This window comes from Natrix helvetica (genome assembly GCF_964273705.1).
Source record: "Natrix helvetica genome assembly, chromosome: 7".
Taxonomy (NCBI): Eukaryota; Metazoa; Chordata; class Lepidosauria; order Squamata; family Natricidae; genus Natrix; species Natrix helvetica.
Window position 1 is genome coordinate 14,118,338 of NC_138558.1, and position 24,218 is coordinate 14,142,555.

Genomic DNA, 24,218 nt, shown 5'->3' on the forward strand with positions numbered 1-24,218 from the left:
AAACAATTGTGTTTCTTTGTATTGTTGTAACAGCTTGGGCACTCCCGGTAAGTCATTTTTATCGCTTCATAGAATTAATGACAGACCTTTACATTTGGAACTGCATAGTTTATGGGGGGAAATGAATATTCTTCTACAGGAAAGCAAGATTATTAGAACAGAACAGAATAATAGAGTTGGAAGAGACTTTGGAGGTCTTCTAGTCCAACCCCATGATTAAGCAGAAAACCATACACCATTTCAGAGAAATAGCTGTTCAGTCTCTTCTTAAAAACCTCCAGTGACAAAGACAAGCCATTCCACTGATTAATTGTTCTAACTGTCCGGAAACTTTTCCTTAGTTCTAGGTTGGTTCTATCCTTTACTAGTTTTCATCCATTGCTTCTTTTTCTGCCTTCAAGTGCTTAACTTCTCTTTCTTGGGGAAGCTTTTAGATATTGGAACACTGCTATCATATCACCCTTAGTTCTTATTTTCATTAAACTTGATATATCCAATTCCTGCAACTGTTCTTACATAGAACAGAGGATGTAGGTATTCCCATTTTGGTTTAATTCTACATCACTCTCAGAATTCATTAAAAAAAAACTCCATAGGATGCTTGCATATTTTAAGGCAATTCTTTGAAAAAATCACTTTTAAAACTACTTTTCCTAGCGTGCTCCCATTTTTCAAGTGAATTCTCTGTTGATGTTGCACTCTTGTACGTGCATTTATTCAAGTTGCAAACAGCACAGTGAAATTCCGAAAATTGCAGATTTAAAACACCAGTTTGTCCTCTTATTTATTTGCAATAAAATTTGACATTGCCCAATCCAAGGAAGTTGTGCTAATTTGTGTTTTGCTCAAGACGCAAATTGGATATTTTTATATAAAACCTGACAATCCATTGCTGTAACTATAGTTAGGTAGACATCCATCATGAATACGCTTAGAAGGCTCCAGGATGTTGTCTGATAATTAATTCCGTAACATGCCAAAGGTACACCATACAAATACACAACTCTGTAAACTACAATGTGGCCCAGAATTTCCATTATGCTCTCATGGATCACATCAATCTCTTGATGAAAATGTTCCATAATCAATTGTTAAGCAATGATTTTATCATGCCACATGTGGTCAAAGAGAACATACCGTAACTCCTGCTCAGAAGCAATTAATTATCTGGTAATTTATTATTCAGTAGTGTGCTATTTATTTACTTTACTATTCATATTGGGTGAGTACTCCATTTTGAAAGTTAGTACTCTGTCAATCATTATCATATCAGAAAGAGGCAAAAATAAATATTCAAAGAATTGATGACAAAGTGCAAAAAGAATTCATTCAAGTGACAAATCAAATAACTTTCTTGGAGCATGTACAAATTAAACAGATTACTTCTATGGAGTGCTCACAACCTCTTTTGTTTAAGCTTTTCCTCTCCATTCTTTGCCAGATTGTCATGTCATATCGCATAAACTGCAATGCCATTTACAAATCAAGGATAAATATTCTGGGTGTTCTACACTGATTATTATTTTCAATAAAATTTAATTGCTGTTTCAATTGTTTTTCTGATTTACAAGCTCCTTCAACATGAACAAAGGAATATTATTAGCACTGTGGAAAATGTGGTGAGTACATCTCTATAAAATTTCAGCATGTGTATGTGACCTAATTAAACAATGATAATATCAGATTTCCTTTAAAATATGTGTACAGTTAATTGGTTTTGGACATTATTTCTATACAGCTTTTCTCATTGCTAAGAATTCCAATATAGTTTAGAATCATTTGTTTTCATGCCTTTCTCCAGAATACAATTTATCAAATAATTCAGCAGATTAAAAAGAAATAGAGTTAGCCATGTCACATTACAATGGAGATATGGTTAAGAGTAGGGGAGGAACAGCTTAATAAACATAACAGTTTTTGGACTGCATTTATTAAACTGGGAGTTCTGTTCCACTAATATCTTCTATAGCACAAAATATATTCTCGCACAAAACCATTATGAAGGGTGAGATAACATTCTCTGAATGTGGAGTATCATAATGAAAGGACAGTCATTTGATGAAAGGACAGTCACTTAAATTTAATAGGTTGGTAGAAAGACATTTTGAATTTTTTCAGTCTTGGGCATCATATAACTCCTAATCTTGAGAAAGAAACTATCTTTGTGCTATCCAGGATAGTTTATGCAGTATAATTTGTATAATTCAACAAAACCACAAAATTTTTATCCTGAGGTGACTGGCATAAGAATAGGAACAAATACCAAAAATTTCTTGATGACAAAGTAGGAATTATTGTGATACATAAGATGGAAGAGGGACAGCAAACCTCCTAATATGACATGTTACATGTTAAAAAACAGGAGTTTGCTACCAGGATAAGGTCAAATTATTTGTTCAAAAATCTTGGCCTTTGAGTGGTATGTTAAGGGTGAAATATCCAAAAGTAAGCAGGACAAGTCAAGAAAATGAGTGGGACAAGGACAAAAAGTGTATTTGTTTTATGGTTTCTTCCATATTTTCAAATGGTTTTACGTTCATTAAATGCTAAGGGTCTGTGACGTGCGGTGAGGTTTATGACTGGTGAGGCTGGTGATGTCATCAAACCACGTGGTTGCTCCGATCGCACGGGCGCAGCCCAAATGGAGAAGGTTCTCTTCTCAGAAATGTCAGAAAGGGACAGACAGGCTGCCGCAGCTCCACTGAGAGAACATTTCTGAGAAGAGAAACTTCTCTTTTCTCCTCCTTCCCCACCCCTTCTAGCACTGATGATGTTACCTAGGCATTTTTGCATCGGGTGAGCCCGGGATCCTTGCAAGGGGAATGGGACCACGTGTGCAGGCGGCTCCTCAGCGCACAGCCTCAGATTAGCAGAGCCGCGATCCCCTTCCTCTGCACACGTGTTCCCATTCCCCTCCTTCCTGAGCCAACATGAAGGGGACCACGGCAGCACTGATTGAGGCTGGAGCTGAGGAGCCTCCTGCACATGTGGTCCCATTCCCCTTGCAAGGATCCCAGGCTCGCCCGATGCAAAAAATGGCGAGATCGGCACACTTGGGGCTGCTGCTGAGATGTCCAGGGAGGCTAAACCAAGCCGCGCGCCTCTCCCAGCCACTTTCACGGCTTCCTGGAGTATTTTTTTTTTCATGATGAGAGCAGTGAGGCTCCGCCTCCCCTGCCTCCCCTGACTGCACGTCACTGCTAAGGGTACAACATTCGTTCTCCCTGTATATTTAATAATTGTCATCAGAATTCATGCAGTTTGGTGACAAACATAAACATGGCTAGGTTTAGGTTTTCAGGGACCACCAATGGTTTCCAACCTTGAGGCTCATAGTACCACTATACCATAATACTATTTTCTCCATTCACTGTAGAAACTGATTATTGTGTAATGCCTTTTCAGAATCAAAGGCTTCTTAGCTGGGCTATATCTGTAGCATAAGAGAAGCGGATTGGGTGGGTGGGGAAAGGTCAGCAAATAATGCAATGATTCTTCTGGCATTTTTCTTCATGACAGAAATAGAAGGAACAGGTGATGCTATCTTTACACCCAACTGCGTCGTTTTGATCCTGCACGCCTTTGAATTCTGACATTCTGTCCAGGTTTAACTTGGTACTTCCTGACAAACTAATATTTAAGGAACAGTGGTTTTCCTGTCTGTGCCAAATTAAGCTCCTGTTTTTAGTTTCTAACACAGGTGTCAATATTTGGCTCAAACCTAACAACAGCACTCTGCCCATCTGCCATTGTCAGCCTTCAGATCAAGCAAGAGAGCCCTATCAGTTGGAAGATGGGAAATCCTTTTAACGGAGAATGAACTTTACAAGTGTTTTAAAAAGTGTTAGTAAAGATATTATTAAAGAGACTTTTCTTAAAAAGCAATGTAATGATTATATTGAAAAGTAAAGAATGTGGCAGAGAGAATCACCATGATTAATAAAATAGGGTCTTAATTATAATTGTTTGGATCTGTTGTTGTTTAAAAAGGTGAATTGCTTATATTTGTCATTTCAGTCCCTGCTCCCCAATATTCTTTATCTCAGACTTGGGTCCTGTTTGTGACTTTCCCTTTGTCACGCAGAGGGAATAAAATCCAGGCCAGAATGCTTCTTATGCCTTAAACAAAAATATTTAGTAGCTGAGATGGGGGACTTTTTGTCACGAGTTTCAATTACAGCATCTCCCTTTCTATGGGAACTCATGATCATCCTTCCTTGCAGATAATTTTAATTTAGGAAGCCTGCCAAGCTTTTCTTTAAAATATTCTTCTTTTTAAGTCAGTCAAGACAGTTGTGCTCTTTTGTGTTTGAGTTATTATTGATTTTGGCATACAATATATATATATATATATATATATATATATATATATATATATATATATATATATATATATATATATATATATATATATATATATATATATATATATATATATATATATATATATATATATCCTCTTGTGAGCAGGTTTTATTAAAAAGTGAGGTACTAATTTGTAAAAAGTGAGCAAAACAACTTTTCTTTCATACAATTGTTATACGCTGCTAGTAATGTGAAGCCCTGGAAAACTTCTCACTGGAAAACTAAACATCCATGGGACAGCAAGATCTCAAAGCCAACCTATAAGTGGGGAATTGTCCACATGCAATTTAATAGTGCCATCAACCCCTCTGACTAAAACAAGCAAAGACAAAAGACAATTAATTGTTCAGGTCAGTAAGTAAACATGATCTGATTAGCTCTTCTACTTAGCTCTTTGTGCCAGAATTGAGGTATAGTTTGCAGATTAGAAACCTGATAACAACAGAATGTAAGCAAGACTATAGCAAAATGTTTCGATTCACATATTTAAAAAAAGAACAAGGTAGAGCTTCAATTGCAGTAGCAGCCATCAACTTGCTTTTTCAACCATACCTTGCAGATACCCCTACTCAGGATAGATGTTCATGTTTAATCTTTCAATCATTCTTTCACTCTCTTAATATTTCATCCTAGAGGCCAGAGGTGAAATTCAGCAGGTTCTGACAGGTTTTGGGAAACCGGTAGCAGAAATTTTGAGTAGTTCGGAGAACTGACAAATACCACCTCTGGCTGGCCCCAGAGTGGGGTGGGAATGGAGATTTTGCAAGATCTTTCCCCCAGGAATGGGGAGGGAATGGAGATTTTGCACTATCCTTCCCCTGCCATGTCCACCAAGCCACGCCCACAGAACCGGTAGTAAAAAAAAATTGAATTGGCCCTCTATTCATTTTTCTGTCTTTTCTTCCTATAGTTAATTAGTATTCTAAGCTATGTTCATTTCCCATTTAATAGTTTTGCCTTCTCTCCCCTTTTCCTTCCTTTCTAAAAAATATTTCAAATGTTTGCAAATATTAGGGTCCTCCCAAGCTTCATAATATCTCTTTCCTGAACATGGATAATGCTGATTTGGCTACATAACAATAGGTGCTATGGGGGGAGAGGATGATTTTTTTGTTAGTATTTTATTATTTTTATTAGTATTTTATTTTATTCAGATTAATCAGATAGTTATTATCAGGAAACATATATTTTGTTTGAGATTTCTCAGCTACTTAATTTGTGGTCCTGTTTTGAATCTCTTTTATGCATCAACTACAAATTGGTGTATGGGAGGCTCATATGTTGCTACTCTGAGAGCAGAAACCTGGTTAGCTCAGCTTTGAGTTGACTCTTCAAGACTCTTCTTAGCAGTGGTGACATTGGTTTTTTTTTTACTACCGGTTCTGTTGGCGTGGCTTGATGGGCATGGTGTGGCTTGGTGGGCATGGCTTGGTGGGCGTGGTAGGAGAATGATACTGCAAAATCTCCATTCCCATCCTACTCTGGGGCCAGCCAGAGGTGGCATTTGCCAATTCTCTGAACTACTCAAAATTTGTGCTACCAGTTCTCCAGAACCTGTCAGAACCTACTGGATTTCACCCGTTTCTTAGGTTTTTATGCTACCACCAGAGATAGCAATGGAACACAAATTCAACCTTTAAGTTCACCTTTAAAATGTCACGCTTTTCATTTCTCTCTTTTTACTCCTGTTCTTAATATTGCACTCCTTTATAGGATACATCAAACGCCGTTCATCATGACAACGGCGGAGAAGACCTCAGAGTTTTACTCAACAACCTAGGATATACCAATGGAAATATTAATTGTGTATATGGAAGGAGTATCGGCCCTGGACATGAAGAATGCAAAACAGAAGAATCTATTACAGATACAGATAGAGTTAAAGGAGCTGTTGATTTTGTCAGTGAAAATGAAGGTGGAAAACCTGAAGATAATCTGAGAATAAATGAAAACAAAGAACATATACCCTCAGAAGCAAATGCTACTGAAAGAAAAGAAGTTACTCTAGAAGGTGAATATTTCAGTGATTCCAATTATGGAATTGCAGAAGAGAATATTAACTACAGAGCACCAGGAGAACTTTTTGAGAGTGATCCAAATGATAAGCAGCATGGCACCGAAGATCAAATTAATGATCAAACTGGAGAAGAATTCAGAGACCGTAGAGGACTCCAGGGCGATCACATCCAAAGCTTTATTGACATGGACGGACATAGATATGCAATTTATGGGCCCGGAGATAACACAGCAAATGTACTGATGGAAAGTGAGGCCCAGGGGGAAAGTATTCATTGGGCATACATTGATGAAGGTGGAAGTGGTACTGGTGGAGATCCCAATGAAGAAGGTTCTAGTGATGGTTGGGGAGATGGAACCTCAGAAAGCACAACAAAACTTGGAGAAAATGAGACAGAAACCCATAACGATGGGAAGAACACTCAGGGTTGTGATACAAAAATAACCAGCCCAAACAAGGAAGGAGATGGTGATGCAGACACTGTGGATGATTCTCTCAACACTGATAATGAAGAAGGTTTTCAAGGTCGTGGTGATGTAAGCCCTGAAACTAAGCATGTGACATGCCTTGAAAAGAAAAGAAGTGATGGACTGGACTCAAATGGCGATACTAAGGTGAGCTATTTATTTAATTATCCAAAAGATATGCCTACTATTTGTGGCTAGAAAAGATCAAACCATCATCAATTTACAGATGATAGTGGTGTTTGTATCATGGCATATACAATTTTGCTATACTTTGTTTTCCTCAGACTGATTTTAGAATACAGAATAACAGAGTTGGAAGGGACCTTGGAGGTAATACAATAATACAATAGTAGAGTTGGAAGGGACCTTGGAGGTCTTCTAGTCCAACCCCCTGCCTAGGCAGGAAACCCTATACCGTTCCAGACAAATGGCTATCCAACATCTTCTTAAAGACTTCCAGTGTTGGGGCATTCACAACTTCTGGAGGCAACTTCTGTTCCACTGATTAATTGTTCCAACTGTCAGGAAGTTTCTCCTCAGTTCTCCTCAGGTCTTCTAGTCCAACCTCCTTCTTAGGTAGGAAACCCTACACTACTTCAGACAAATTTTCCAGACATGTAAACAGCCACTAGGGATTGAGGAAGAAATAAAGAAAAGGAAAGTTTCCTTCAATGTTACTGTATTTCGTAGGTTAAATTAGCTTACAGTCTCAACGATTTGAAGGATATTTAACCGTTAAGTCAGTTTCCCTCCCCTCTGATGTTGTCAGAAGTACTATATTCAAATTGGAACTCTTTGATATTCATAATCTTCAGGATGTGATAAGCTGTGGATTCTGGGAAATTTGCTCTGGCCTCAACCATTTCAAAATACAGAATAACAGAGCTAGGAGACACCTTGGAGGTCTTCTAGTCCAACCCCCTGCTCAAGCAGGAAATTCTATGCTATTTCAGACAAATGGTAGTGCATTTCCTGGGTCTTCCAGCCTTGCCTGTTATTCATGAATCTCTTCACGTATGTATGTAACTCCTAAATCTCATCCTATAGATGGAGTGACATCTGTATAGGATTATCTCTTCGATATGAGAGCAATCTACTTCTCTTGCTGGAAGATGACTGTAACTCTCAAAGCCTTCCCCATTAAACATGGAGCTAGTCTGACCACCCATTCACTCTCAGGCCACTTACAAGAGGTAGTTACTCTTTGAAACATTGTGAAATAGGCTTCTCTGTTGTATTCCTCCGACAACTTGGAAATTTTTATGTTTTGGCGGATATCCATAAAAATAAGTGGGACATACAACTCCAGGGGAAACCACACAAGAAGAGATGGCTTAAATTCAAGCAGTTCAGTGTGTGTTCTGGAAACTTCAGAACTGAATTTCTCTCTTCTGGTTACTGTATCCCTTTAAATAGGTCCATCAGCCCCTTAAACTCTTCCCTTCTTACCTCTATTTCACTCCTTTCTATTCCAGCCAATCTTTCCTTTCCTTCTCCCTCCAAAGCAGCTCTTCTCCCTCTTTGATTAACCACAGCCTTTCTTCCAGCTTCTGCCTTATCAGTTCTGTAATCATATTAGCCCAAGTATCTGGGCCTAGACCCATTTCTGGCTAGTCTACCTTTTGCTTTGGCTTTACCACAGGTAAGATACCTGTCTCTATCAAGGTAAGCACCTTTTCTGAGGGAGAATCTGTTACTTTTTCCTTTTTCAGTGTGTTTGGTGTAAGCTCTGATAAGAGACCTAGTTTCTGCAGCCAGGATGCTGGTTAATTCCTGCAAAATCTGAACTCTGCAAAGGACCCTTCCTTCTTTATAGCTCCTTTTTAAGCCAAAGCTTGTTTGATTTTTATACTGTGAGTGTGTGAACAAAACTGCTTGAGTTTAAGCCATCCCCACTTGTGTGGTTTCTCCCTTGTGTTGTTTATCCCACTTCTGCCACCACTTTGTCATGCATTCTTTTCAGTATACCCAGACTCAAGAGAAACAATACGACCACACAAGCACTCAGGGGGTAGTACTTACTGCTCACTACACCACTCCTCCCCAGTTCTTGTGTGTCCTATTGTTGGAAAACAGCCTCTCTTTCTATTTGCCTTAGGCTGTTTCGGGCTTTATTTCAAAAAAACAAACATAAGCCAACTTTTCTCTCATTCCAACTCCAACATTATTACCCACAGCTGCCTATCTGTTTATCTTTAATAGTCACTAGTTGCTTTGCTGAGTAAGAAAAGGTCTGAAAAGACAGAGTAAGTTAGGGGACTGGAGACTAAAACATATGAAGAACGGTTGCAGGACCTGGTATGTTTAGCTTAAGAGAAAGAAGGACTAGGGGAGACATGATAGCAGTGTTCCAATATCTCAGGGGTTGCCACAAAGAACAGGGAGTCAAACTATTCTCCAAGGCCTCTGAGGGTAGAACAAGAAGCAATGGGTGGAAACTAATCAAGGAGAGAAGCAACTTAGAACTGAGGGGAAATTTCCTGACAGTTAGAACAATTAATCAGTGGAACAGCTTGCCTCCAGAAGTTATGAATGCCCCAACACCGGAAGTCTTTAAGAAGATGTTGGATAGCCATTTGTCTGAAACGGTATAGGGTTTCCTGCCTAGGCAGGGGTTGGACTAGAAGACCTCCAAGGTCACTTCCAACTCTACTATTGTATTGTATTGTATTGTATTGTATTGTATTGTATTGTATTGTATTAAACTGAAAGTCTTACAGCAATTTACAATAGAAGGCCAGTATATCTCTCAAGAGTACCATGCCAAAGTATTATGCCAAATCTAGTGAATAAGCCTTGGGGAAGAAAAGATATCCAATGCTTAATGGGCTGCCACAAAGAAGAGGGAGGTCAACCTATTTTCCAAAGCACGTAAAGGCAGGACAAGAAGCAATGGATGGAAATTAATCAAGGAGAGAAGCAACCTAGAACTAAAGAGAAATTTCCTGACAGTGAGAACAATTAACCAATGGAACAGCTTGCCTTCAAAAGTTGTGGGTGCTCCAACACTGGAGGTTTTTAAGAAAAGTTGGAGGATTATTTGTCTGAAATGGTAGGGCAATGGTCCCCAACCTTTGCAGCTTGGTGGCCTGTGTGGGTGGGGGTGAGAAGGAAACTGGGCTGTGTGAATGGCTGCTCCTTGATGTACTTAGTTTATGCTTTCTTTTACTTTTTGTCAGGACACAGAGAATAACACTGAAGCTGTAAACAATAGCACTACAAATGGTGCTAACATGCATGATAAGGTTATGAATATACCCAACCATGAAACCGCCCATCAAGATACCATCCAGACTCCACAGAGAAGTGACGGAGAAGGTAGCAGTGGCCATGAGGACACCAGTGAAAATGAGAGCAACAGTGTGTACAGCTTCAGTGATGAACTGATGCAAGGGGATGAACCCAACCAAAGCCAAGATTCTGAAGGCTCAGAAAACAGCAGCCAGCAAGATCTCCCCAGTCAGGCCAGTGATGGGGAAAGCCCATCTTTAGGAGAGGAAGAGGAGCAAAGCACTAATGCCGGCAGTGAGCAATCAGACAGCAAAGGTGAAGACAATGAAAGCCAACAGGAAAGCAACGGAAATAGCAGGCATCCAAGCGGTGATGACAGTGACAATAGTGGCCCATCTGTCAGCAGCGAAAGTGAGAGTCAACCAGACAGCAGCCAGAGCCAGTCTGAGACCAGCAGTGGGAATGACAGTGAGAATGAGAGCATCAGTGAAAGTGACAGTAAATCTGAAAGCAGTATTGACAGTGGCAATGAATCCAAGAGCAGCAGTGAAAGTGACAGTGAATCCAAGAGCAGCAGTGAAAGCAACAGTGAATCCAAGAGCAGCAGTGAAAGCAACAGTGAATCCGACAGTAGCAGTGAAAGCGACAGTGAATCCAAGAGCAGCAGTGAAAGTGACAGTGAATCCAAGAGCAGCAGTGAAAGCGACAGTGAATCCAAGAGCAGCAGTGAAAGTGATAGTGAATCCAAGAGCAGCAGTGAAAGCGACAGTGAATCCAAGAGCAGCAGTGAAAGTGACAGTGAATCCAAGAGCAGCAGTGAAAGCGACAGTGAATCCGACAGTAGCAGTGAAAGCGACAGTGAATCCAAGAGCAATGAAAGCGACACTGAATCCAAGAGCAGCAGTGAAAGTGACAATGAATCCAAGAGCAGCAGTGAGAGCGACAGTGAATCCAAGAGCAGCAGTGAAAGTGACAATGAATCCAAGAGCAGCAGTGAGAGCGACAGTGAATCCAAGAGCAGCAGTGAGAGCGACAGTGAATCCAAGAGCAGCAGTGAGAGCGACAGTGAATCCAAGAGCAGCAGTGAAAGCGACAGTGAATCCAAGAGCAGCAGTGAAAGCGACAGTGAATCTGACAGCAGCAGTGAGAGTGATAGCAGTAGTAGTAGTGAGAGCGACAGTAAATCCAAAAGCAGCAGTGAGAGTGATAGAAGTAGCAGCAGTGAAAGTGACAGTGATAGCAGTAGCAGCAGTGAGAGTGACAGTAGCAGCAGTGAGAGTGACAGTAGCAGCAGTGAGAGTGAAAGCAGCAGCAGCAGCAAGAGTGCCAACAAATCTGACAGCAGCAGTGAAAGCAGCAGCAGCAGTGAGAGTGAGAATAGCAGTGAGAATGAAGATAACAATCAAGCAGACAGCAGTGAAAGTGACAGCCAATCCAACAGTGACAATGAGAGCAATTCAGCAAACCAGTCCAGCAGCGACAGTGCTGCAGATACAACGGAGGATTCAAATGAAACTGAATCTGAAGCAAGTGAGGATAATACCAGCAGCACTCATTCAGACAGCGCAGCCTCTGACAGTGACTCTCTAAGTCAAGGAAGTAAGAGCAATGATTTAACTAGTGATTACTAACCCAAGAGAAGAATGAGCAGATGAAAATACATTTATAGTAATGGGAACTGTTGGGATGGCAGAGAGGGGTGGTGGTGGTGGAATACAAAGTCTATTTGTAGAAGCCAAGTCAATAATCCTTAAATCAGTTATTTTTTTCTAAAGATCAGACTTCAGAATAAGTGCAGTTAAGGCAAACTAGGAAGCCATTAAGAGGGGGAAAAAACCATGTCAGGTTTTGGTAGAGATGAGCCAACAATGCTCAGAGCTTTTGTTTCTAAGTAGAGCCATTTTGCTTGCCATGAATATGTAACTTCACCTGTGGAATTTTGATTGTCAGTAAATAGGAAATAAAATCAAAGCTCAGGTTCAGTTCTTCATATTACATATCTGCTCCCAAAAGGGTGGGGCTGATTTACATAAGCATACTTATCACTTGATTGCAACATGAAGTGATGACTTGAAAGCGTGAATGAGCCTTTACTGATATATCTCCACTTTTAGCAACCCAATGTGGATCTGATTTATTTATTTGTTTAGTATTATGGTTCCAATATCACATGTTTACATAATCCCCCTGCGTAAACTGTAAAATAAATTATTATTTTTCATGACGTCTCAGGAATATTTTTTAGGAATAGTTCACCCAATTTTTATTCTCAGATTCAAAATAGATAAAGGATGTTCCTAAGCTGCATGTATCTTTGGGCAGAGGCTATAATGTGTTCTCTGCATACAGGATTTTTATCCTAAATAGAAGTTGTCAATTCGTGATTTTACAGCCCTCCCTCTCTAAGTGGTTTACAGAGTCAGCATATTGCCCCCAACAATCTGGGTTCTCATTTTACCCACCTTGGAAGGATGGAAGGCTGAGTCAATTTTCAGCCGGTCAGGATCAAACTCCTGACAATGAACAGTGAGTTAGCATGCAATACTGCATAATCTTTTATTTATAAGCTTTCTGGAGTTCCTCTTTTTCTTAGGGCAAACTCTTATGAAGAAAAAAAGGAAACAAAAGCTGAAAAATGCCTTTTGCCTGAAGATCCCCCAAACGTTTGCTAGATAGTCCCTTTGTTTACAAGGAACATTTTCAGATGACAATTAAATTCAGACACTGCTTCATTTAAACGGGGGGTGGGTGGGTGCAGTTTGCTTATTTTGCTTTTCAATACAGCTTATCTAATATTGTATTTTGCATTAAGCTTACATATTTCATCTCTAAAATATTTAATATTCAAAATATTCAAAAATTGTGAAAAATATAAAATACATATAGAGTGAAGCATCAATCTCAAATGAAAGTAATGTTAAAATATATCCTGTTGGAGGGTTTTGTTTGGTAAAAAGTGCATGTTGGGCACTATTGTATACAAAAATACAAATATTCAAAATAAGGCTACAAAAATAGAGTTTTCAGCCTAATATAGGCATAGAATGAACCACATTGTCAGTGAACAAATATAGTCTGGGAGAAATCAAACTATCTGTTTTTAGATAGAGAAATTCAGATTGGCAGATTTGATCATCCATAATCAGTCTCAGGGGTCCCCAATCCTGAGCCACAAACCAGTACCGGGCCATGGCACATTAGGAGCTGGCCCATGGCCCATTAGGAACCTGGCCACACAAATGTGTCTGCACATGCACAGATCTACGTAGTGTGCAAAACTATGCCCCCCCCCCTTAGTCTATGGAAAAAATATTTTCCACGGAACCAGTCCCTGGTGCCCAAAAGGTTGGGGGGGGGTGTCACTGATTTATTGGGTTTATTATTCCACGATGTGCTATTTCTTTCTAGAACTGCAGAGCTGATCTGAAATTGAAAATAGTTGGAGGGCAGGGAATATGTTTCAAAAATACCACAAGCCATAGGTACAACATATTTCTGAAACTCTGGCCTGGCTAACGTATAGTTCCTGATGCTATTGCCTAAAGAAGTGTCTGGGAAATTCATTTTGAAGAAAAATGATTCAACAGTCTGTGTCTGAGCACCACATTAAGATACGAAAAATATATTTTAAGAGCATTTGTTCTTTTTATATTCTGAACCTCATAATTATCAGAACCGGATAAACATACAACTGCGGAAATGAGTCTGCTCTCTTTGGCACGCAAACCCATGCAATAAGCCACTTTTATTTATCAGAGTAGATCTACAATGGGCACAATATGTAAACTGCAAGTTTGAAGAAATCTTGATGATACTAAGCATAAATCACATGGGTGCCAATTCCATGATGAAATGTGGTTTGAAATTGACTCTAACCTGGCCTTCTAAACAAGTATTTCGCCCAATTGTGACTATTCAACAAGTCGTAATTAAAACATGATTTAGCATCTGTAAACCCAAGTCTCGTTCAATGAACCACAATAAAGTTGTGATCACATAGAAGATTAAGCCATAAACTAGTTAAATTCATACAGCTAACTTCAAACAATCCACAATATGACATAGAATAATATGCAAACATGGTTAACTTCTTGCCGTATTAGGCATGTGTCCATTTCATCCTGCAACAATCCCTCATATCTGCCCTTCAAAAACCAGAAATACTAAGATTTGAACCAAGGCTATTTATTATGCCAAGCATAGTTCAATCATCAAGCTGCTACCTTGTAGCATATAATGCTACCTTGTAGCATTATTCTCATAATAAACAATACTTTTAATATCCCCTTCTTAAATTAAATTTTAACATGCCCTTCTTAAATTAAATTGTGGGCAACTCACAATCCAAGGATGAAAGCAAAAATTACCAACAATGAAACAATGAAATATTGTATATATACCAACAATGAAAACAGTAAGACAAAAAACCAAAAAAGATCTGGCAGCATAGTCAACTTTTACCCTATTAGAACCAACAGTCAATAAAATTGGATAAGATTTTTAAAAAACCCAAGCAGCAGCGTAATGGAGAAGGACTTTCAAATTGCAAGCTGGCCAAAGAGAAACCACTTCCAATTTTGGAGGCAATATCTGTTCTGAAGTCTATTAGTGATTTTTTAAAAGTGTTTTTGAAAGCTTGTCTCCATATTGTGTCAGAAAACCTGGCTTTTCAAATGAGCTTGGGAGAAGCCCTTCCTGGAAGCTATTCCTAACATTCTTTGTGGGTGTTACAAGGAAGTGGCTGAGCTATGCGTGGGGAATTGAGGAAACTGCTTGTTCCTTTCACAGTTCTCCTTCTACTTGGTTAAGTGCTTCTCTGCCTCAGTTGCTCATGTCTCACTAACAGGATGTGGCCAAGTTTTATTTCAGTCCAGTTGAGTGCAATTGGTGATGTGAAGCTTCTTAATGTTTCTTCATAACCATGGGCAAACCTTCTAGGAAGGGTCTTTTCGTATTCACATCAGTTCATTCTTTCCCATCCTATTTCCACATTAAATCTTTACTTCTTAATTTTTTAAAACTTTAAACATAGCTAAAAATACACTCAGCAGTAGGAGACATTCAACATTTGTGGATTCTTATTAGTTTTAATGAAACAGCTCAAAATTATGATTAGGGGACTGGAGACTAAAACATATGAAGAACGGTTGCTGGAACTAGGTATGTCTAGCTTAAGAGAAAGAAGGACTAGGGGAGACATGATAGCAGTGTTCCAATATCTCAGGGGTTGCCACAAAGAAGAGGGAGTCAAGCTATTCTCCAAGGCACCTGAGGATAGAACAAGAAGCAATGGGTGGAAACTAATCAAGGAGAGAAGCAACTTAGAACTGAGGAGAAACTTCCTGACAGTTAGAACAATTAATCAGTGGAACAGCTTGCCTCCAGAAGTTGTGAATGCCCCAACACTGGAAGTCTTTAAGAAGATGTTGGATAGCCATTTGTCTGGAACGATATAGGGTTTCCTGCCTAGGCAGGGGGTTGGACTAGAAGACCTTCAAGGTCCCTTCCAACTCTACTATTGTATTGTATTGTATTGTAACTCATTCAGCCATAAAAGTGGGATTGCATCCATTTTAAATTCCTGAAGTTTCTTACTACCATTCTTTACTGTGTACTTATTAACCTAAGAATGAGCGTTTGGAGAATGTGGGAGATCAATTAAAATAAAGATCACTTTAACTATAGCAGTGACCTTTCCCCATCTATGACTTCAAGATGTCTCCCTGTTCCTACTAACCACACTGAGAGCTCTGGGACCTGTAGTCTGATAAATTTCAAGATACTCCTGTAATTTAAAAAAATAATATGGAGTTCATTAATGAGTGGGTTTGTTTAGTTGTAGATTCATTTCCAAATACAGGTAATCCTCAACTTACAACAGTTCATTTAGTGACCATTCAAAGTTACAATGGCACTGAAAAAAAGAGGGTTATGATCATTTTTCCCGTTTATGACCATTGTAGCATCCCCATGGTCACATGATCCAAGTTCAGACACTTGGCGATAGATTCATATTTATGGCAGTCGTAGTGTTCTGGGATCATGTGATCAACTTTTCTGACCTTCTAATAAGCAAAGTGAATGGGGAAGCCAGATTCATTGAACAACCGTGTTACTAACTTCAGAACTACAGTGATTCACTTAACAAATATGACAAGAAAAGTCGTAAAATGGGCAAAATTTACTTAACGTCTTGCTTAGCAACAGAGATTTTGGGTTCAATTGTGGTCGTAAGTAGAGAACTACCTGTATTATTCAGCCATTCAATATGTCTCCTCTAGATTAAAAAGGTAAGCTACTTTTTGGAGTAAGCCTTAAAGCCAGATTTCCAAAATAGCTTGAGTCTTCAGCAATAAAAACAGCTGTAATGGAAATATTGATAAAAATCCCACCTGAAGTTCCCACTTCTCCAAATCTGTCTACAGCAAACATACAGCTTTATTGCATTAATACCACAAAAAGAAAAAAAAACCAGCAAATTGCCTTTTAATTTAAAAGCTATTCCAAGCAACCTCCTACCTAATGGCTGTCAAACCAGAAGACATGATTAGCCTTCAAATAATGTCATTGAAAGCAGCTCTTGAGACAAACCAATTGTTTGTACAACACTTATGTTAGCAGGAAGCATCCTTGTTTCAGGTATGAGAGCATCCAGGCACTATACAAGGGTGATAATGCAATTGTTTATAGTCACAAACCTGCCTTCATGTGAAACACCATAATTTTAGAATTCCAAATGAACCCTTAGTGAGATCGTTCATTAAAAAAAAAAGACAGTCTAGTCATTTTGAGAACCACAGCTTATTTTTAGGAAAACTATCCTTCTGGGGGCAGAAGGGAAGCGTAGGCAGACTAGATGGATGGTGGCAAGTGATGACATCACTCTCTTTCCCAAAGCAGCTGATTGGTCCTCTCTTTACTGCGGCAGAGTTTAAATTCATGCACTGTCATAGGGGATACTAATTCCTGGGATTTGAAAGTAGGATTCAATTTTTTTATGCTGTAGGGGAGTTATTTTTTCTTAAGACAAGGACTTCTGGATTGAGCCATTGGAATTAGTAAAGGTAAAAAATATTTCTCTATTTTGTTCTGAAATTGTTAAGAATGAAAAACTAATGCAAAAAGCACCTGCTGATATGTAGTGATAGTGAAAGAAATTAGAGAGTAAGAAGATTATTATTATTACCTGTAAAGGCTATAAATCTTAAATATCAGCTTTAATTATTTCATCTTTCAAATGTATACATGTAAAAGTGTAGAATGAGAGCCTTAAAGGAAGGTGCTCTAATAGAGTAAAATTTAAAATATTTTTAAATAATCAATAATTAAAATATGCATTATGTGTTTCTAAAAAACTAAAAATGTTAAATAAAGCAAATAATTTTTGAGTATAAATTAATTTCACCTTTGTGAATAAGATTTACTTAGATTTAATTAACGAATTATTTCTCTACAAAATTTTCAAAAGCAGGAAAATGTATTCCTAGATATCAATTAATTGGACAAGGAAAAAACTTGTAGATTCATTAATTTTAGTTGGGCAAAATTCAAGCAAACCAAACATTCTGAATTGTTGTGGTTGTATATGTACTGTGGAGGGAAAGAGCAGGTCTAATTTATGGCATCAGAATGCATATAATCAGTCATTAAACATTGCTCTCAATACACTATGAAAAGACCATGTACATATAAACGTATATACATATAGGCATTTATGATGGTATCTCCTTTGTTGCCATGGTCATGGCAGTACAATCAGTACTCTGATAGTTCTACATATTTTCTAGGTCTATGAGAGCAAATGGAAATTTGCTCACAGATGTATTTTCAATAGCTGTGTCATAGTCATTTGCACCTTCTGCCTATTTCAAATCAGGGTTTTTTTTAAAATAAAAAAAGACAACTTTCCCAATTTACAAATAATGATCTGGAAGGAAAAGTCCTTGTCTTCCTATGGTAACTATGGTATATCAAATTAGACATTGTTTCTGAAAATTGTGTCCTGGAAAGCTAAATCTGGCAGCCTATGGATCAAATCTATCTTGTCATTTACTTATGCCATCCTATCAATAGCCTTTTGCTATGAATGAGCTAAGATGTATCTCAACACAATCAAAAGGAAGCAACAATCAGAGTTTGTCGCTGATTTGGGCACCTATCTTTTATTGTTACAGACATTGTAAAATAAAAATGAAGACAGCTGGTCTCTTGCTCATCTCATTATGGAGTCTCTGCTGGGCTCGTCCTGTAAGTTGTCTTTAATGTTTTAAGGTGACTCAAAATATTCTTCCAAAAGCTTGAAATGACATTTGCCCCTCTAAGCCAAGAGTTCCTTTTTTAAGAGGTTTATTGATTTATTGATAACATTTGTACAGCCACCTTTTTAAAAACCAGATTCTGAGTAGCTCAAAATAGATGTATGGTAAAAATACTTATTCCCCTTTCTAATATTTTCAGGTATCCAGATACCCAGGTGCACACCACAGCAACTCCAAAGAACACTGGGTAAGTAAACCAACTTCAATATTTGTTTTCAAACTGAGATTATTTTAGAAATTGTCCTTATAACACCTGTGCAAAATCAGAGTGTAAATAGGTTTGGAACCTTTGTGGTGTTGTATCTCCGCCATGTTTTAATATAGATGGTGTCTTTGACACCAACCACCCCCCCAATATTAGGATTGAACAGCCCTCCCTCAACAGAAAGGAAGGGATGCAACACAACCAATCTCCTTTCTACAACATAGTCCTTTCAATGGCCTCAGCAACTCTCAGAAACCTAACGACTGACCCCCCCGAATGATTGCAAAGAATATAAATCCTTCCATTCCTCCTATACTCAGTTAGAACTGAAGCGACTTCTTGGACGAGAGGTGAAATATTTTCAGAGAAACACCCCCACCCCCAAGAAAGACCAGTTGCCTTTTGGAAAAAAAACATCTTTGGAACAGCCATGACCTGATGATTGAAAATCTCCATAGACAACTCTTCATGTCCCTCATTCTTTCTTGTCTACTTTCAGCTACTTTTCTTATGCTCACTCATAATTTTTTCTCTCTTCTTCACCTGTTCTCTTGGGCTTTTTTGCTCCCTCGCTCTCATTCTATTGCTCTTGATCTATCTCTTGCTCTGTCACTTATCTGCTCCATTGCTTGTTCCCACATTCCCACAGTCTGTCACCTGCTCTATTTGCTTCGTTGCTCACTCCACAACTTACATCTCACTCATCCTCTTTGTTACACAACAATTCATCCTCTCCTCTCGTGCAGCCTTACCTTGCTTTCCTTCATTTTTTTTTGAAGCTGCAGTGGGGCCTTTTGACAGTTGCTAGGGAGTGGGCTGTCCTACTTCTGCCAGGGATGCTCCAATGTCCAAGCTGCTGATCAAACAGAATTCATCTAATCCATGTAAATTTTACCTCCTGAGGTGACATCTGCCTCAATCCTTCTGGCCTTCAAATCTGGCTCTGCTGGTTGGCCTGGGGCCCCAATGAGGGCACACTATGCTGGAGGTGATGGATTGACTGACATAAAATAGTCCACCCATCCCATAATGTTCGTGCTCTTGATTTTAACCTTTTATTTATTTAATTGTTTTGAACCTTAACTTTAATGCTTTTAATCTTTGTATATCTATATTTTTATATTATCATAAGCAGCCCAGAGTCATTTGAGATAGTGGGAGAGGTGGCATGTTAATTAATTGATTATAATAGATTCAGAAATCCCACAGTGCCTGACTAGTGCTTCTTGTAAGGTCAGCCAAGTGGACATAGAGGAAAATTGTTAAAGAGTCCTCACCTCCTGTCTCCCAGCTCACGGACTGCAAACTGTAGTAATGAGGCTAACGTGGAGAGTCAGTGACCTGGATTTGTTCTTCATGGGGGATGCATTGCAAATCCAATGGATTATGCTGTGTCAAGATTCTTAATCAGCTCTGCAGATACTATGGATACATTCCCTCCCACTGTAAGCAATGAGATAAGATTCTTTACATAGAAAAGATGGCAAAAACATCTCATTTCTGAGTTCTGTCTGGCCAATAGAATATCACTGGATGCTAAATTCCGTGAAACATCTGATATTAACTTGCTCTTGGGATGACAATAAGATTATCTTGTTTCTATATTATAATATGAATATGTGCAAGATATATCTAGCAACGCATCCTCTTATTTCCATTTCTATTTCAGTCTATTTCAGTTGAACAAAGCTTGAACAGGAGAGCTGACTCTACAGATCTTAGTGAAGAAGATGCAGGAAACAGACTAAGCTCAAGCACAGAAGACAGAAGAGATCTTGGTGACAACAGCTGTGAAAGTTGTGAAAGCAACAGCTTCCCCAGGGAGGTTTCCAGCAGTAGCCTTGAGAGTTTTTCAGAAGATGATCATGAACGGAGCACTCAGGACAATGAAGATGGAGGTTATTTCGGACATCAGATGGCCTATAGGAAAAGGGCAGACAACAAGGATTCTCACTATCATCGAAAGGAAATAAATAAGGAGAGTTCTGATGATGAGTCTGCTGGCAGAACGTCATTGGTAGGTCTTCAAAACTTTCTTGTATAAGCACCGAAGTACAATGGATGGGTTTATTTTGACATTAGGAAAAAAAATTAGGAAGCTAGGAATAGTCAGCGCTTAGTAATACAAAATGCTATTAATTTAGGGCATGGGGAAGGAGACCAAAGGTCTATGGAAGACTATAAGGTCTGATGAATGATTGCAGGGATTCTTTGCATTTTTAACTGCCTAAAACCCGATTTAAGGGCCAGAGTTCAGCTTGGATGTGTTTCTTACCTTTAAATGATAGAAAATTAAAATGCCTATTTTTTGATTTGTGAAAGATTTAGAGGGCCAACATAGATTTCAAGGATACCATGGATTACAGAAGTGAAAGCAGCTGCCAGCTATTCAGAAATAAAAATACTATTAAATATATTAAATATACATTATTATGACTATAAATCGTAAATTAAATTTTATGACCATTGCTTTAGGAAGGCCCTTCAGTAATGTAGAAAATAATGTTATATATTTAAAAAACGTTGCTATGAGATGCACTTTTATGAATGAAACTGGATAGAAGCCGGAGCTACAATTATTCTATGAAGCCTATAAAGTCTTACAATGAGCCTATGTTGTTCCCCCCTCCCCCCCTATTTGTCTTCTGGCACAGGAGGACCAAAGTGAAGGTCGCCTTTTTGGAGCTAACAAAATATCAAAAGAACAGTTTGATGTTGAGAATGATGGCATGGTTTATACCCCAGAACAAGTCCTTTATTCTTTCATGGAGAAAGGGGGAAGTGATCTAACAGCTGAAGAAGATATCAGTGGTGATGACTCTTTAGATGGAAATAATGATGAAGATCCAGGGCACACTATATCTCCAAGTGAAGTAGATGCTCTGCAACCTCCAGCAACTCATGAAGAACAGGATGGTGGCCATACTGGAGGTCGACATTCTGATGATAGTAGCAGCAGTAGCAGTAGCAGCAGTGAAAGCAGAAACCTTGAGAGAGAGGACAACCACGTTATTGATTATGGCAGAAGGCATGGAGGTGATAGTTACAGTAGCAGCCAAGAGGATGGATACGATTTTCAAAGTGAAGAAATGCAAGGAGACGAGCCAATGACTTTTGAGAGCCACGGCAGTGATTCCCACATGCTTCCCGAGGCTATTCATTCAAAAGAAAGCAGCCAAGAAATCCATAGCAGTAGCAAAGAAGTAGAACATCCTGAAAGAAAAGCATATTATTATGTTGATGGTGATTCAGATGAAGATAACAGCCCTGAGCATGAACAGAACAAATCCTCAAAAGAAGATGATGATAATTCTGAGGTAGACAGCCAACTTGTAGAAGATGTTAGTCAATCAACAGAAAATGTTCCCAGTCAATCCAGGGAAGATGAAACCAGTCATTCTGGGAAGTCTGTAGAGAGCTCATCCAGGGTAGAATCTAGAGAGAACCTCAATAGCCATTCTAGAGAAGATATCCATAGCGAATCCCGAGAAGATGATAAGCACAGCCAGTCTAGGGAACATGATAAGCACAGCCGGTCCGGGGAAGATGACAAGAATAGCCAGTCCACAGAAGATAAGCACAGTTGGTCCAAAGAAGATGCAACCAGAGGGCATAGTCAGAGCCAGTCTAAAGAAAACACGAGCAGCCATTCCAGAGAAGACAAACATAGCCAATTGCAGGAACATGATGTTCATAGTCAGTCCATAGAACTCGCTAGACAATCAAGAGAGAATGAAGACACAGTATCTGAAGAAGATGTAAAAAGTGACTCCATTGAAAATACCAGAAGCTCCCAAGAAAAAGTTGTGCAAAAATCTAAAGAGACAGAAGAGGAATCAAATGAGCACAATCCTAGCAAATCTCAGGAGAGTCACTCTGTTGAAAAATCAGAAAACATGCCACCAAGATCCGCTGAATCCAGAGAATTCAAGTGGCATCACAGCAGATCAAGTGAGAAGAGCTCTTCTATGGAAGAGAGTGAAGAGTCAGCTGAAGACACAAAAGAATCCGTTGAGGATGACAGCAGATTGTCTCAGAGTGCATCATCTGAGAGCAGCAAAGTGTCTGAAGAAAGTGCCAGCAGTGATGACAGTAATTCAAATGAAGGGCAAGATCAGCAAAGCAGATCATCAGAGTCCAGTGAATCCAAAGAGGAAGAGAGCAATTCTATTGAAAGACCCAGTCAATCCAGAGATGATACTAGGAGCCAATCTGACAGCATGGAAGATAGCAGTTGGTCAAGAAGCAAGGAGCTTGAAAGCCGAAAACTAATGCTTGACTTTTACCATAACAAACCCTTTAATGATTATGATGATAACGATTGCCAGGATGGGTATTAACTTAATGCACAAAAAACAAAGAAACTCAATTTTGTATAGTAGTCAGAGGTCAGGATTCTTTCTTTTAATTTATTTAATTGTTTTAGAAATGTGAAAGTTGATGAGTAGAAATGATAATTCTAGAAGAACCAGAGGCTCCAATGTAGCACAAATGCACCTGAGAAATGTCAAAGAAGATGAAATCAGTTTCTGCAAGATTTGACGCTCATTGATTACTGTGGAATTAAGTTCAAAGAAAAATATCAGTAAAAGCTGGGTGACAATTTCTCAGAATAAACAATTGAGGAATCTTGCAGTAACTGAATTTTGAATAACATTGTTATTCTGTTATAACAGAATAGTAGTGGCAGCTGCCAATGATTTCCTTCACAAATTCTTTCAGCTGTCATTTAATACTTTTTTAGAGGCTGATATTCATTTTTTTCACATAGGCCTACTTAAAAAAATCAATTTATAAACACACACACATACATGTTCACAACAATCCAAAGACATGTGGTTGACTGCTGTTTTCAATTGTTTCTATGATCAATTTAATAGGAAATTTTCCCTTTAAATACACAGGGTTTCCCATCATTATTGTTATTTTTTGATGCATGGATGCCCCTGCCTCCTAATTTGCATTGCTGAAATCTAGTGGCACAATACAGACCCTCCCATACTAGGTACCATCCAACAACAAATCTTTGGGACAAAGTCCCAATTCTTTGTCACGATGTCAACTGATTATCAGTACACTTCCTATGGGTTTGGAGGAAGAAGAGGAATAACATGTTAATGACATAGGTACAACATTTGTGTATTAAGATTAGACTCAATGGTTTGTGATTAAGTGGCACTTAAAGAAATGTAGTTACTACAGGGACTGCACAGAAGGAGACAAAGAGAATATATGTCCTATGTTAAATTCCAATTCACGTCAGCTGGTCTGCAGCCTTAGAAATATCAATAATAATATGGGATGTATGTAATATTTTGTAATAAATGTATAGCTGTATTGGAAAATATTATATTTTAATCCCTTCTTTTTGTACAAGTGGATTTAAATTAAAAAAAAAATAAAGCAATCCTTTTCTTAGCAATAAAAATATTTTTAAAACCAAATAATTGATTGCCTGCTTTAATATTTATGCTAAGAGGCACTTTAATATGTATTAAGATTTGAATTCTGGTGTATCACAATAATAGCAGAATACATAGGTATTTGAAAAATAGAAATGCTTCATCCTCATACACTAGTTTTTAAGCAAAAACATTTGGAAAAAAGTAAGGAGA

The 24,218-nt window shown here is 38.6% G+C and overlaps 1 protein-coding gene across 1 annotated transcript; it reads left to right on the plus strand.

The window, feature by feature from the left end:
- Positions 1–973: 973 nt before the first annotated feature.
- LOC309395787 (uncharacterized protein) lies at positions 974–24,020 on the plus strand (the record flags this gene model as incomplete). The annotated part of the gene is made up of 8 exons (XM_081960321.1): positions 974–982; positions 6,079–6,996; positions 10,029–11,700; positions 12,674–12,743; positions 18,255–18,327; positions 18,538–18,585; positions 20,273–20,620; positions 21,258–24,020. The coding sequence occupies 8 exons, from the start codon at positions 974–976 to the stop codon at positions 22,941–22,943; spliced, it is 4,824 nt and encodes a 1,607-aa protein (XP_081816447.1). The 3' UTR covers positions 22,944–24,020.
- Positions 24,021–24,218: the final 198 nt, after the last annotated feature.